At 39.3% G+C, this 15129-nt stretch overlaps 2 protein-coding genes across 6 annotated transcripts; one reads left to right on the forward strand and one right to left on the reverse strand.

Moving 5' to 3' along the window:
* Positions 1-408: 408 nt before the first annotated feature.
* LOC5569774 (nicotinamide/nicotinic acid mononucleotide adenylyltransferase 1) lies at positions 409-5826 on the forward strand. Of its 5 annotated transcripts, none has more exons than XM_021848376.1 (6): positions 409-673; positions 742-965; positions 1024-1296; positions 2647-2801; positions 2969-3730; positions 4729-5826. In XM_021848376.1, exons 1-5 carry the CDS (start codon positions 589-591, stop codon positions 3690-3692), a joined length of 1461 nt encoding a protein of 486 aa, XP_021704068.1. In that variant the 5' UTR covers positions 409-588; the 3' UTR covers positions 3693-3730; positions 4729-5826. The 5 variants fall into 5 exon arrangements, 3 of the variants coding, with proteins under 3 accessions (XP_021704068.1, XP_021704069.1, XP_021704070.1); XM_021848377.1 differs by having other exon boundaries at positions 411-673; positions 2969-3305; positions 4729-5821; XR_002501056.1 differs by having other exon boundaries at positions 413-673; positions 2874-3305; positions 4729-5821.
* On the reverse strand, positions 5821-8289 carry LOC5569772 (beta-1,4-galactosyltransferase 7). Its single transcript, XM_001652950.2, has 3 exons — positions 7954-8289; positions 7308-7890; positions 5821-6675 (listed from the first exon to the last, which is right to left on the reverse strand). The coding sequence occupies exons 1-3, from the start codon at positions 8048-8050 to the stop codon at positions 6414-6416; spliced, it is 942 nt and encodes a 313-aa protein (XP_001653000.2). The 5' UTR covers positions 8051-8289; the 3' UTR covers positions 5821-6413.
* Between the last annotated feature and the right edge of the window lie 6840 nt (positions 8290-15129).

Below are 15129 nucleotides of genomic sequence, written 5' to 3' on the forward strand. Positions count from 1 at the left end.
TCATACAAAAAACGTTACAAGGGGGTGGGTGGGTGTCAAAAATCGCCAATTTCAGCGTTATGAAATAAATGAATGAGCCCAAATGTATTAATGCACTAATATTCCTTTATGAATTGCTTGATTGCTTTATAAATATTTTTGCATTAGTTCGGCTATATCAGGGCCTATTCCCTCTTTTAAACTACTTTAATGGTAGACTTACGGCAATGCAGCTGCTTCATATAAGCAATGATATAATGCTCCATGGTTACTTGGGTGGTTCAGTTCGCTGTACCCAGATTCAAACAAGGTTTTCAATGTGTGAAATTTTTCAAACGTGCTAAACGTTTGCGTTTACCAGCCACCAGCCGCCCAATCTGTTTTCAGCAGTCGCCCTTTCAAAATCTACACTCACACTCTGGTAAACAGCGGCTTACAAACTTGAATGTCAAAACATTTCATCGATATCGCGAAAATTTTGCACGACTTCGTGACTAACAGCAAAATTTCCTGTGTAGATTTGTGGCTAAAAAAATTCTAAATTTTCAAGTTTTGTGCACAAGAAAATTATTTCCTGTATACATCGAAGGCCACTAAAATCTGGGCCAAATGAGGATGACATCTCCGTCGAAAATCATGCTAATAGCATGCGGCTCATTCAGCCCTCCAACTCCAATGCATTTTCGGATGTTTGGTAAGTTTGTTGTGCAATGATAAAAGAGATACGTAAATTGAGATGTTTAAATATTCATGTCGGAACAGAAATTGCACGAGATCATTTTGAGCAAATGGGATCAGCTCAAGTAGTCGGAGGAATTATCTCACCTGTCCACGATTCGTACGGAAAGAATGGACTAGTTTCAGCAACCCATCGCTGCAATATGATCAAAATCGGACTTCAGTCTTCGGATTGGATTCGGCTTTCGGAATGGGAAACCCAGCAGGAGGAATGGACAAGAACACGACTCACCTTACAATATCATCAGGTTTTATTTGTTGTAACATTCTTTTGCTATAATCACACTGACTTATTGTTGACCCTAGAATTGCATAAATTCCTACCTGAAAGATTCCAACAATAGTAACGATCAACATGTTCCATCGTGGATTCCGGAAGGGCTGAAAAAGACCGCAAGCCAAGTTCAGCTGAAACTCCTTTGTGGGGCAGATCTGCTGGAGTCTTTTGCAACGCCTGGCTTGTGGAAAGATGAAGACATCGAAGCCATTATTGGACAGCATGGAATTGTGGTAATATCTCGCGCTGGGTCAAATGCCGAACAATTTATCTTCAACTCGGATCTGCTGAGCCGTTATCGGGTAAGTATTTTGCTTGATTACCTTTACGATACCAACCGATGAATTTTTCTTTAACTTGCAATAATTTTGTCAAATCTCTAGCGATTTTGATAATTATATCACTATTAGATCCCAAATCGAATATAGTTCTTAGAAAGGTAATTTAATAATAGTTTTGAAAGCTGTCGTGGTTTCTTATTACCCTAGTGTTCCTATCAGTGATGGAAAGTGGCGAACGCTTCATCTGAACTGGAACAAAAACAAAACCGAACGCTCCCGAGCGTCAGAGCGCTGGCTTACTCGCATCTGTCGACTCCCGAGTAACTGAAGCAAAAAAGCTGCTTACCCTCCGAGATTTATGGTTTTCAAGGGCTTTTGACTACAAACTAGTAGTTTACTATAGATATGATGGTTATACAATTAATTTGTCTTTTTTTTTTTTTTTTTTTTTTTCTATCTTTATTAACGAGATTTTTAGCCCTGGGCTAGTTCATCTCGGGACCAACGGCTTTACTTCCCTTCCGAAGGAAGTCGTCACTGAAATTTTTAGTGACTATCTCGGGGATGGGATTCGATCCCAGGTCCTCGGCGTGAGAGGCGTGTGTTCTAACCACTACACCAGGTCCGTCCCCAATTATTAATTTGTCTGTCAAAACCATAAAAAATCACACCTTGCTCGGTTACTCGCGAGTAAACGCTCGCGAGCTTGTTGCTACTTCTTTTGACATGTTCTCCCGAGCAGATGGGTGCGGGCTTACTCACACCTAGCCAGATCCCGAGTCTGTGATGTTTGTTATGCGTTGGTATACACTCGTGAGCTGCTTCGTGATGCGAACTTTTTCAGCACTGGTTCCTATGAGCACTTCCACAATTATTAACTGATAGCTTTCTTTGTCAATAGACCATTTTTGCATTCGTATATCGTGTGGCAGGTATGGTGATACTCTATGCCCTAGTAAGTGGAGAAAATTTCCATTACGAAAAGATTTTCGACCGGCGAGATTCGAACCTACGACCCTCAACCTGAATAGCTGCACGTTTACCGCTACAGCTATCTGGGTCAGTTGAACATGTTTGGGCCGAAAAAAATAATATTTAATGATTATGAAAACCCCTACATTTTTGAATATGCTTGCCTTCAAATCTAATTTCTTTGAAAACAGTTAGCTTTTTAACATAAAATTGGTTGTAGAAGTTCAGGAAACAAATTCATTCATTACGCTCTGAAAATTTATTCATACCTTTCTAAAAATTATATTATATTTGTGATCTATTCGTGGTAGATCATCAAAATCGGTTGAAAATTGTTGGTACCTACTATAAGGGTTTATTGAAGTAACATTAATTACTTATATCATGAACACGTTCTAGCGAAATATAACAATCGTCACCAACTGGATAACGAATGATGTCAGTTCTACTCTCGTTCGTCGTTTGCTGAACCGAGGAATGTCAGTAAAGTATTTGCTCGACGATTATTTGATAGAATATATTAAAAAGCATGCTCTCTACGGCACCAGCAACACGTAAGTTCCGTTATATACTATTATAACTTTTTCAGAGTGATTTATGCTTAATATTTCCATTGAATCACGCAGTGACAACCTAATCGCCATTTCAAACGCAGTACTAATGTCTTGACATCATTCATCTTACATGTCTGTGCATTTCTATGTTTGTGGACTACCATCAGTAAGTACATTTTGCCTACGAGTATGAGTGGGGAAATGATGAGCATTTCTCCCGTTTCCCCCACAATTGATGATTCTTACGTCGAAAGCCAAAACGAGTTGAACACACTGAATTCGCTTGAGTCTATGGATGAAACTGATTTTTCACGTAATACATTGAACCGAGTATTTTGCTGCGGAACGGAAAACGAGTCGAAATCATCATCCAAGAATGCAAGAGGATTCTTAACACATCCAGGAAGTGCCGTGAAGATAACAACGTCTACGATTACTTCCAATAGCTCAACTGGCACAGACTCTGGGATAATTTCTCTCTCTCATCACACAGCAGATGATAAGGTGGGTGACAAGCAAAGTTCAGTACAAAAAAGCACAAATAATCACGAGTCTAGCACCAAAACAAGCAGCACAATGGCACTTGAAACACAAAGCCAACAAAATTCACAAATCAGCACAGTCACACGAGGAGACTCGAAAAATGCGAAGGATTTGCAGCTCTCGGTCACTGAGCTCAGGAATTCCCAAGTTCAATGCAATGCTGCAACAGCGAATGTTAGTTCAGTTAGTGCAAATGCTTGTAAAGAACCTACAAATGACGGCAGCCAAATTAAAGCAAGTTCTTCTGCAGGTCGGATCAGTCCGTCGAAAAGCTACGATGACATGATAAAATTTGTCTTCACAGAACATGGCATAAGAGTTATTAGTGATCGCGAATATGTGGTTTAGAAGTTGTTCTCGTTCAATTACAGACTAGGAACTTTTTGGTAACTAACGAATAGCATTTTCTCTTCTTCAATCAGATGGTTTTGCATGTTCTATTGTATTATTTACTTTGAAACACAAGAAATCTATATTCTTATAGGTTTTGTTTTGCGATGATAGTCATTCCATTTGGAGCTCTTATGAAGACTTAATTTTACTTTTCCATTTCATCGTGTTCCGTTGTTGGTAGAAACTTCAATTGTAGCAAGTTTTATAATAAAATTTATCCCTTGCTGTCAAAATTCAACTCGTAAAATTTCCATCTATTTGAGTTGCTTATTGAATGGATTCACTTAAATTAGATATATTTGTGATAACTCTCAAAATGTTTCACTTTCTCTAATTACCTATAATTGTTTTCCAACAGGGCGTCAAAATAATTTATAGAAAAAAGTTGTTATTTTAATTTATTACAGTGGCATTTTGTACGAGTAAAAGCACTTAAGTGTTAATCAAGTAATTGGAATCGTAATGGCGCAAAAACTGGACATTTACAAAAAATACAAAAAAAAAAAAAAAATCCCATACAAGTGCAATGGCGATGTGCACATCGTAGACGAAACCGATCGCGCCTAAGTTTTCCATAGTTGTTTGGGATTCTAAATGGAAGCGGAAAAACTTTGATCTGGTTGGATTCATTCACATTTGCTTTATCATAACATGGATTACCCGCACTATTTTTGTAAAAATCATTGGCATACGCTGTCACGATTCTACCCCATAACCATCCCCACGGATACCCGTTTCTCGAACGACCCACGACCCCGAATTCGATTATCACAGGACAATGTTGTTCAAGATAATTGTACATTTGGGGTTATGGAGCTCAAGGTGATGATATTCGGGGTTTTGGGATAGAATCGCTGTCACATATGTTCGGTTTGCCTCGCTAAATTCCAAAGGGTTATGCTTTTGCACCTTTCGCATGCTTGTTAACAACGTAGAATATGTGATAGATCACTTCTTCTAATAATGGCATGTTCTATTTTACTCCTAATAGGTCGTTTCCAAGAAGCTGAAACTTTCTGCGGTGCAGGTCTAATGCAATTGTTACACACAAGTCAAATTCTAGGCACTGTTTTAGCCAGTGAGGAATAGCGGAACCTAAGCGTAGTGTGAATGTCATTAGCGTTTTGAATTATCTTTAGAAAAACCTTCTATCTCGCCTATATACACTTATTATATATGTTTACTTTTAGCTCTGACTAATTGTTCCTGTTTCCTATTGCATAATTGTTATGTTTTTGGCTTTAACTTATTGAAATATTTATCGTTAGATTAAATCGAAGAATCGTTTTTTTATTATCTTAGTGATATTCAAATTCACTTCAAACCGGATTGAGCGAAATTAAATTTCCATAAGCCTGTTCTGCAGTCTGAGTTTTTGAGAAAAAAAATCCCGAATAACGCTTAGTTCAATTTGATTGGACCCCAATTAGTTTAAGCCTCAAGTGAGATTTAGGAATTCGAAATTGAGATAACAAAATGGATTGTCAATGAAATGTTAAGAGCTGTCTTAAGAAAAGGGTTTGAAGAACTGTTAACTAAAAAAAATGATTTTAAGTCAATTCGACACAAGTAACGGCGCACACACCACCATAGAGGCATACCGAATCTGGGAACAATAGACGCGATACTTGGATTTTATTCGAAATCCTAAAAACGATTATAATGATCGAATAAGAGCAACATTCGTGATACCTACTTCTTTTTTACTCAATTTCGCAACGAATAAAACCCCAAAGTTAAAATTTTCAACAGCCGGTCCTTATATGCTGTTCTAGTATTGCACAATAACATATATCTTATGATTTTTATGGCTTCGTATCAACTATGGCTTGAAACTGTTTAATTTTATTTAATCCTTGTTTTAAATAGAAGAGCTGTCAATTTTGTCAAACATTTCCTATCGAATTCAGAGTATTCATATAAAAAAAACTTGTCATCATTGCCCAATGGTTTCAAAGCAAATCGTTGGTCACGGCGTGCAATTTTTGAACAAAAATCCTGCTCAAGTTGATCGGAACAAAGACCCGTTGGTTTTTATTGCACACACCAATGAAACAAACATTCGTAATAAATAGGCAAAATATGTCAATGGTTAACATTTTATTGTGAAAGAACAGAATCCCGAATTGAAACATAACACATGATTGTAGTGCGTGAGTATGGCAAATCGATGGGCGATTTTTGAGTAGGAGAGTCGTTTCTTTATCTTTTATGTGTATTCGAACTAGTTATCGCTTCTCGATTTTCTCTCACGATCCTTACAAAAAAATAGCGAAAAAATAAGTTTGAGGATTTAATTGGACCTTTAACGCATTTTTTGTTAAACGTATAGCCTAGTGAAAACACAACGTAGGTACTTCAAGAGTGGATTTCATTATTTTTTACCTTTCAATTCATTTTTTTAAGATACACTCATTGTGACTGACACTGAGGAAGACTCGAGGAACTGAGGAAAGGAGAAATTTAAAGATAATTAAAATATTTAAATCTACTCTTGATTCCCGGGATGCTGCTCAGGTGCTACAAAAATCAAAGACGAAATAATCTCACTCAACGTTCCGGCGGAGCAGTGGATACAGAAAAAGAATTTCAATAAACGGGATGGGAGCAGCTTGGGAAGGCATCATCAGAAACTGCAAACCCCCAGTGTAGGTAAACGATATCTGTCGTTTAAAATCATGTTTTTGCTTTTGTTTCTAAGCGCGATTTTGTATCGACTTTACTATCACATTCGCACCACGGAGTTTGAGATTTATCACATTCTAGGTTTATGTTCATAACAGTCAAGACCACGCCATCTATCGTCAGTTCTCGCCGACTGTCCAGACTGTACCGGAGGGTGTTAAGTCCCGTTTCTCGATCTCTACGCCGCGTCACTTCCCTTTGATTGAAGCATTTGGCCGTATCTCTTCTACGATGCAAACGGTCGTGGATATGTCTGTAAAGGTAATCATAGAAATTAGGCATAAGTAATCGCGCTAACAGGTGACGTAACCGTCCATATACTACGTGGACACAAAAAACACAATTTTGGACAATCTCCCTTTCACCATGCACAAGGGCGGACATTTTGTCAGCCCCTTTCGAAACGACCATGTGAACTTTCAAAAAATATCTTTTAGCGCATATCTTAGATTATTAAAAAAAAATCAAAATGAGGTAGAACATTTTACAGACTGATCGTTTAGCATAAACGACTACTTCAACTATGTCGAACATACAACTGTATGGCCGATTATGTTTAAGGCTCCATGAATATTATTACATTCAAATTCGCACGAGCGAATAGTTGTTAACTCACGCTAGTCTTTCTACTTGAAGCAAGGCTGGTGGTGGTCAGACAGCAAATAATAGTACGCCTATTTTAAAGTCAACGCAGATACGCAGTAGCCCGGGGATGCGTTTGCAGATTAATAGATTTGGGTTGCACATAGAGACTTGTTGGTGATCGTGTCGAAAAAAGTGACCACTTTGAATTTTATTCATTTTTGGAGAGCTTTCGCCCCCTCCTCAACTACGTCATAAGTTTGCGCCTAAGGTCACATGTATGTCAACTAAATCTGTACTTACAAGAACGTATTTTCCGGTCCGGTTGTAATATTCCTGGGGCGGTTCACTTCAAGTCCTGCTTCCTTAATCCGAACGTAGAATTCGTCATCTTCTAGGCCCCATCCCCAATACTTGTTCGACATTCCATTGAGCAATTGGTAGTGTTCGACTTTTAACAGTAAAATTCCCCCTATAAACGTTGCATAGTGATATTTTGGATGGAATTCCGGGCCGGAGATGTGCAGTGGTCCATTTTCCGGATATTCGTATTTAAGATTATTGTTCAACGGAAGTAAATCTACGTCGTGCATAGCGATATAATCATACTGATCTTTAACCAGTAGAAACCCGGCGTTAATCAATGATGCCCGATTAAAACGAAATCGATCGTTTTGATTCAGCACAAAAATGTGAAACGAAACTTGCTGACGATTTAAAAACGCAGATATGTGAGGTGCAAATCGCAACAGCTCGTCAAATCTATCTCGAAATGGAACCAGAATTGCTAGCTTATGTTTGTTCGAAGAAGACAATTCCTTGAAGCTGCGATGAAATTGTTCATGTTGAATATCCCGTTCTGCAGAATTCTCGCATTTACATGTATCTGGGAATGTTGCAAACAAAAAGTTAGAATTAATGTTATTTCTCAATATAATACTTCACTTACCAGAGATGGGAAGACTTGAGATCATAAATATCACTCCAATAGTGGCCAATACGATAATGCCTATAAAGCGCACATACATCGAGTTTTGTATGATCATTGCTGCTTACCAAATTGATATCCTTCCTATTCTATAATCTAAGTTTGTGGTCATCCCGGAGTCGATGTCAAGCTACATGTTTTTTCAATAGAAGTATCAAATATACGTTCATCGAACTATGGTAATGTAAGAAAAAATAGTATAAATTCCACACAAGTAATTAAAAATTTCGAAAAATATTATTCCCGGTTTCAAGCCTCCCGATCCGCCGACAAAAAATCGCGATTATCAAAAGTAGGACCAAAACATATCAGTAATCATCAGTAGCTGTCAGTTTTGGTCACGCTCACGGTGCTTTCATGAAGAAAAAAAATCTTACACTGAGCCAAATCAACCTCTTATTTCACTGAACGAAATCTCCCGACGAATTCGTTCTTGGCGAAATCCGTTCTGCATTACAGTTTCAATCCCATCCCAACCCGTATAGGTTGCCCGAAACAGTTTGCTTTGCGTTGGTTTCTTCACATTTTAATCAACACCCAGTTCCTACACTGTGATAAAATCTCCATTTTATTTTATGTGCGGCACCCATATTTTTTGCAATCACAAAAAAATAAATTTTACTGCTGTAGCACATGGGACCGGATTTTCGGCGCATATTAGTTTCTACGTGCAATGCACTCAAATTGTGAGTGTCTATTTTCTTTTTTCTATATCCAATTCCATTGTGTTTTATGTACTGGCACATCTTATAAACATGGGATACTACACGGGAAAAAATTCTGTGATAAAAATAACTATTTTAGCTGAATACGCCCATTCTTAAAACTACCATGAAAATTCAGACCAATTTACTATGTTTACGGTACACCCCACCGCATTATTGGTACATTTGACAGAAATAATTTACAACAATCTGATTCCAACTACAGACATGGTAAAATCAAGCGCATTTCTGGTCTGCTGAGAATGGATCATTGAAGGTAGTTATTGCAAGTGCTCACCGCATCAAAACAAAGGCGCCACTGTATATGGGATTTAACATTGTGACAGCATTGCTGTTCTGTCAAACGCACAAGGCTATGGTGGCGCTATCTATGTTTTTAATAGCGGCCGCCGTTTTGGTTATTTTAATGATCCATTGCCGGTGCGAGCGCTTACACACTTATGTCGTTTTCGTTTTTAGGAACTGATTCGGTGATCAACACATAAACAAACCAACGTCAAATAAATTGTAGTTAGATCGAACCTGAATCGGGTTGGGGTTGGAACTGTGATTCGGAACGGGTTGCGCCAGTTCCAACCTAGGTTCAAAAACGAATTTGACATTAAACAGACTCTTTGAGTTCGGTAACATTTTTTATAGATTTAATTCGGTGATCTAGTAAAATACAGATGATTCGGTAAACAACACCTCGTTTACCAAAGACTGTGAATAAAATTGCCGACCGTCAGTGATTCTTTTACAATTTGACGAATACGGTAAATATTTTCACAGACAAATCAGTAAATGAGTCCAAGCACTGATGTCGGTGAAATATAAAGCTGAACGTAGCAGCACGAACTGTCAAATCCGTTTTATTCGTTTTTTCAACTGGCTGTGCAAATCCTGTAGTGAACAAATAATTTCCAAAAAATTGAAGTCAAAAAAGTGCAATTTCAATTGGAGCAAGAGCTGAAACATTTACGCGTGAAGGATGAGCGCATTTCGTAAGTAAGAACCCCCGGCGCTGATAGTGTAAGAAAATTTTCCGGATGTGTCTGATAGATGTGCGGTTCACTGAGGTCCGATAGTTGGAAGTGGCTTGAAAACTGCGTTTGGCTAGGCGTTTGGCATATTTGTTTAATGTATCAATGTCCCCGATGTGTCGCAAAATCCCTCCGTCTTAAAGTTCTTTTTGTTCATCGGAATGATTATTGATCATCTTATGTTTTTTAGAGTCCGGCGGCGGTCGTACGCCCGCAGCCGTTACAGCGAATTGACACCCGCAGGATGAAATGAATGTAAAAACTTTCCCGCCTAAATTGAAAGCATTTGGTTTTGCGCAGAATGACAGCAGTGCATCTATGTATTAGTGATAGATATCAGGAGTCATTAAACACACTGAGTGTACTTGCTGTTGTGGAGTGCGCAATGTGTAATGCACGATAATAAATGAGTTACATATATTAAGCGTGTAACTAGAGTCATATCCCTTGGTGATTCTCCACGAATGGATGACACTTTCATCCATCTACACGAACCGCACGAACGAGCGTCGTTGTTACGAACGAGACAAGTCGAGCAGCAGAAGTGCAAGCGTCATTCTTCCTCTTTCATCGGGTAGCTGTTGGACGTGGTGGACGCTTCGATGCTGTGTTGGATGATTCTCGTTCGGAGGCTTAATCTGGTTTTCCACAGCTGTCTAGTCCATGTATTGTGTTTCGAAGTTGAGAGTTCCGTATGATCAGTGACCGCTGCGCTTATATTTGAAGACATGGGCAGATAATCGCCATAATTATTGGATTTATCTTGAGACAGACAATACAAGCACCAACAGATAAACTGCAACCGGAACGAATGTTTAGCATGGATCAGAATGAGCGAATACTGTCAGGTAGTGGCACATGGCGTTTCCTACGAGAGCGTAGTGAATTTAAGAAAACGTACTCATAAGTGAAAAATAAAAACTCGATCATCTTAATAGAATATCATGTCTTTTTTCATATCGAACATATCACGAAAATTTGGGTGGTTTTTGTAATTACAGATTTTCGGTAAATCCAGAGATCAGCATTCATTTGCAAATTACAGATTTACGGTAAATTGAATTACACTCCATTGAACCTGCTTCGGTAAAATTTACCGATCAATCAGCAAATTTTGACAGTTCGTCCTTATGATCCAAATTACTGATTGATCGGTATTTTTTTTGATTACCGTACTCATTACCGACCGTTCAGCTGTTGAGATTTCGGTAAATGAATTACCGAAGTCGGTAGTTTTTTCCAAGTGTGTAAGTTAACCGCACATTTTTTTTGCGTGTATAAACTAATCGTCTCAGATGTTGCGTGATGAATGGATGTCATAAAAAACTACAAAATATTTGTGAACTAGATATGATTTTCATTACATATTTAACCCTCTAATACCCAAATTTTTATTTTCGATCTAAATATCATTTTTAGTTATCTAAAATCGTTCTAAACACGTTTTGGGCAATGATTTATTTTTATTCGCAAATCTATGAATTTTGGTTTTTGATTTTTATAATTTTTATTTTTGAACATCCCTATCCTTTTTAATTTTCTCTTGGAGCCTCTTTTAGTTACTGATTTTTGACAATAATAAAAATTCAAGTTTTTACGGTACTCTTAAAAATAATAATTTTTTAATATTTTTCTGGAAATATTTTTATTTTCGTGTAAATAACGGAAAAACAGGTTTGAAATTATTTTAATACCCCCAAACTGTTCTTCTGTGATAGGTTGATAGTAGAAAAATATAAAAGGTACGATTTTTTATATTTGACGTTTACACACTACCGCCACCTGTAGGTCCATCGGCCAACTACAGCGATTTCAGCATTGGGCGTACATGCTTTCGCGACTATGATTTTAATCGCAATTTGTTCTAAAGGCCCAAACGCAATGATAGCGGAACGGCAACAGAAAGCGGAACCATTTCGCCAGCATGCTAGTCGATTCAGTGTTGGTTCACTTTCATTCGCTGACAGCTCAGTGCTGGAGAACCAGTTCCGCATTCCATTACCTTTCCGCTATCATTGCGTTTGGGCCTTAAGTGTTACGTCTGTTTCTCTGTGGTTTCTCGTTTCGTCCGATAATAATTGTATCCACATTGATACGATACTGCGATCAGTGCTTGGAACTCCCACAACCATACATCTTGCCGATACTGCCAAAACTGCACGACAGTAAACCGTCGGAATACATTATCGGATTTCATCATAGACGTTCGTTGTTTCGGCGACCACATTCATTTAAACAAAGTTGTCATGTTGCACTTGCTAGGGCCCATTCACAAATTTCATAACGCTAGAGGGGGTGGGTGGGTGTCCTCGCGATGTTATGGCCCATACAAAAATTTAATAATATTCATACAAAAAGCGTTACAAGGGGGTGGGTGGGTGTCCAAAATGGCCAATTTCAGCGTTATGAAATAAGTGAATGAGCCCCTAGTGAAAATCTCTGCTTCCTGCAAGATGACGGTTCCGCGAGCTGGTACTTGTTGGAGTATGCAATGATTGTGCCTCGTATGATAAGTGGCTACACTGGATGTGGCGAATGACGCATGCGCCGGTAGGATAGTCGGCGAGCATGCCAAACCCAAGTAAACATAAGCACTAATAATAAGCCCTTAATCAGCATCACAAATGCATACATGCTATATAATAGCACTACAAATGCTTACGGCTGCTTGGGCACGTCAGGAGTTAATCATCAATATTAACCTCCGTTTCCCGAGCAGCCTAGATAGCCGCGTAGTGTCGGTAGCGGTTGTTTCAACTGGCTAAGAATTAACACTACGGACTGCCTGTTCCGGTGGTAAAAGTCCACCTCACAGGTGACCCCTAATTTATGGTGTGATGCGTACCGTGCCTAAGAATGAATGGTTAGGGGGGTCTAAATAAAACCTAACCGCAAACGGAGCCTGTGGGGTACCAGGGCGCCCTCCACAGTATTGAGTCCTTCCTGTGCTACCCGGAGCAATGGTGCAGGTGACCTTGTGTTTCTCCGAGATAATCGGCTGCCCTTCTTCAGTCTCTATCTTGAGGCTTAATAAGGGTGGGATTATGAATATGTTGACATTTAATTTAAATTATCACCTATATGGATTCGCATTATGCGTTTTACACAGTGTATTCTGTGCTCTTTCGCCTTTGGCGACTTTAAATAGATACCGATCTGGTTTTTTCGTTGCTGGTCTTTTTCGTGCTGAGATTGCAAAAAGCTTAATCCTGCCTAGTTTGGGTAGTGGCTACGGTTAGGTTAGCTCAGATCAATCTTCAGCATAAAAGAACAACAACGATCAATCTTTGCAGACTCATGCAAAATGGTGCAGCCCAAGTGGCGCTAGTTCAAGAACCCTACTTTCGTAGAGGGAACTTCTATCTAGGTAACCTTGTGGACCCAGTTTTTGCTACTTTTAGCAAGCTTGAAATGGCAAACTCGCGCTCCATGCCCCGCGCATGCGTGCTCGTTAATAAAGCAATCGTTGCTACACTCATTTCTGAGTTAACTACCAGAGATGTATGTGCTGTCACAATCGATGTTTCTGTTGGTGACCTCAACAGGAAATACGTCTATTGTTCGGTATATTTACCACATGATGAACCATCCCCAACGGATGACTTCAAACGAGTTGTCGTACACTGCGTAACAAAAGGCCTTCCGCTGATTGTGGGCAGTGATGCCAATGCTCATCGCATCATCTGGGGCAGCTCAGATATCAATTTGAGAGGCTCCAGTCTGATGGAATACTTAAGTAGTACAGACCTTGGATTACTTAACATAGGCAATCGCCCAACCTTCATGGTTTCTAATAGAGAAGAAGTGTTAGACATAACGCTCTGCTCGAATAGAATCAGTCACGAGTTGACGAATTGGCATGTATCAGATGAGGAATCATTATCTGATCATCGCTACATCTTCTTTGAACATTCAAATGTAACTGCGCAGACTTTGCGTTTTAGGAATCCCCGGTCAACAAACTGGGAACTCTACATTGAATTGGTTGCGACCAAATTTCATGGATATTCTCCGTCCATTGAAAATCCAAGTGATCTGGATGATGCCGTTGATAATACAACATCCTACATTATGGAAGCTTTTGAAGAAGCATGTCCTCTGCGGTCTGTAAAGACTACAAGAGGGACCCCATGGTGGAATTCCGATCTGACTAGACTCAGGAAACAATGTAGAAGGAGTTGGAACAGACGCCGTTCAGCTGGATCAGAGTCGTTCAAGTCGGCTCGCAAGGCTTACAAGAAGGCTCTTCGTTCTGCTGAACGATCCGGCTGGAAAAACCTTTGTACAAATGTTTCCAGTTTGAGTGAAGTCAGTCGGTTGAACAAAATTCTTGCAAAATCTAAGGATTTCCAAGTGAACGAAATTCGCTTACCTAATGGTGACTTTACTTCTTCCGATGAAGAAGTTTTAGAATGTTTATTCAATACACACTTCCCCGGATGTGTGGACATAGCATCTACGGATGAACCAAATGTCTTTTCATGTAGTTACGAGTCTCTGGCCTCGGCTCGCAGTATCGTAACTACTGAATCGATTCAATGGGCACTTAATAGTTTTGCTCCTTTCAAATCTCCAGGAGCGGATGGGATTTATCCTGTTCTGCTCCAAAAGGGATTTGAGTCTATCAAACATGTTTTGAAAAAGCTACTTGTAAGCAGTTTTGCTACCGGGTACATTCCCAAATCCTGGCGTGATATTACTGTAAAGTTTATCCCAAAAGGAGGACGTGCGTCGTATGAGGAAGCGAAGAGTTTTAGACCAATCAGTCTGACCTCTTTTCTTCTGAAATGTCTGGAACGCATTATCGATCATCACATCCGTGATGTCTATTTGGCAAACATGCCTCTTCATGTCAATCAACATGCTTACCAATCTGGAAAGTCCACTGTGACTCTTTTACACAAAGTTGTATACGATATCGAGAAAGCATTCGCTCAAAAGCAATCGTGCTTGGGTGTTTTCTTGGATATTGAGGGTGCCTTTGATAACGTGTCTTTCGATGCCATATTGGAAGCCGCACGAAACCATGGGCTACCTACAATGATTACCAATTGGATTCATCAAATGCTCAAAAACCGACATCTCTTCTCGACATTGCGTCAAGCAGCGATTCGAAAATTGAGTATTTGCGGATGCCCCCAAGGGGGAGTCTTGTCACCACTTTTGTGGAATCTCGTAGCAGATACGCTATTGAGGCAACTCAATAATAGCGGTTTTCCAACATATGGATTTGCCGACGACTATCTAGCTCTGATAGTTGGTATGTGCATAAGCACCCTATTCGACCTGATGCAAAGTGCTCTTCAGGTAGTCGAGAGTTGGTGTCGCCAATATGGCCTTTCGGTTAACCCGAATAAAACATCTATTGTTCTTTTTACGGAAAGACGAAA

Source organism: Aedes aegypti, chromosome 2 (assembly GCF_002204515.2).
Source record: "Aedes aegypti strain LVP_AGWG chromosome 2, AaegL5.0 Primary Assembly, whole genome shotgun sequence".
NCBI lineage: Eukaryota > Metazoa > Arthropoda > Insecta > Diptera > Culicidae > Aedes > Aedes aegypti.

Bases quoted from the DNA above. Each gene is read 5' to 3' on its own strand.
- LOC5569774 (XM_021848376.1), top strand. From the start codon at position 589: ATGAGGATGACATCTCCGTCGAAAATCATGCTAATAGCATGCGGCTCA. The intron at 674-741 runs GTAAGTTTGTTG...ATGTCGGAACAG, and splicing joins AATGCATTTTCGGATGTTTG to AAATTGCACGAGATCATTTT. The intron at 1,297-2,646 runs GTAAGTATTTTG...AACACGTTCTAG, and splicing joins ATCTGCTGAGCCGTTATCGG to CGAAATATAACAATCGTCAC.
- LOC5569772 (XM_001652950.2), bottom strand. From the start codon at position 8,050: ATGATCATACAAAACTCGATGTATGTGCGCTTTATAGGCATTATCGTA. The intron at 7,891-7,953 runs GTAAGTGAAGTA...CAACATTCCCAG, and splicing joins CTCAAGTCTTCCCATCTCTG to ATACATGTAAATGCGAGAAT. The intron at 6,676-7,307 runs GTAAGTACAGAT...TTACCTTTACAG, and splicing joins GGACCGGAAAATACGTTCTT to ACATATCCACGACCGTTTGC.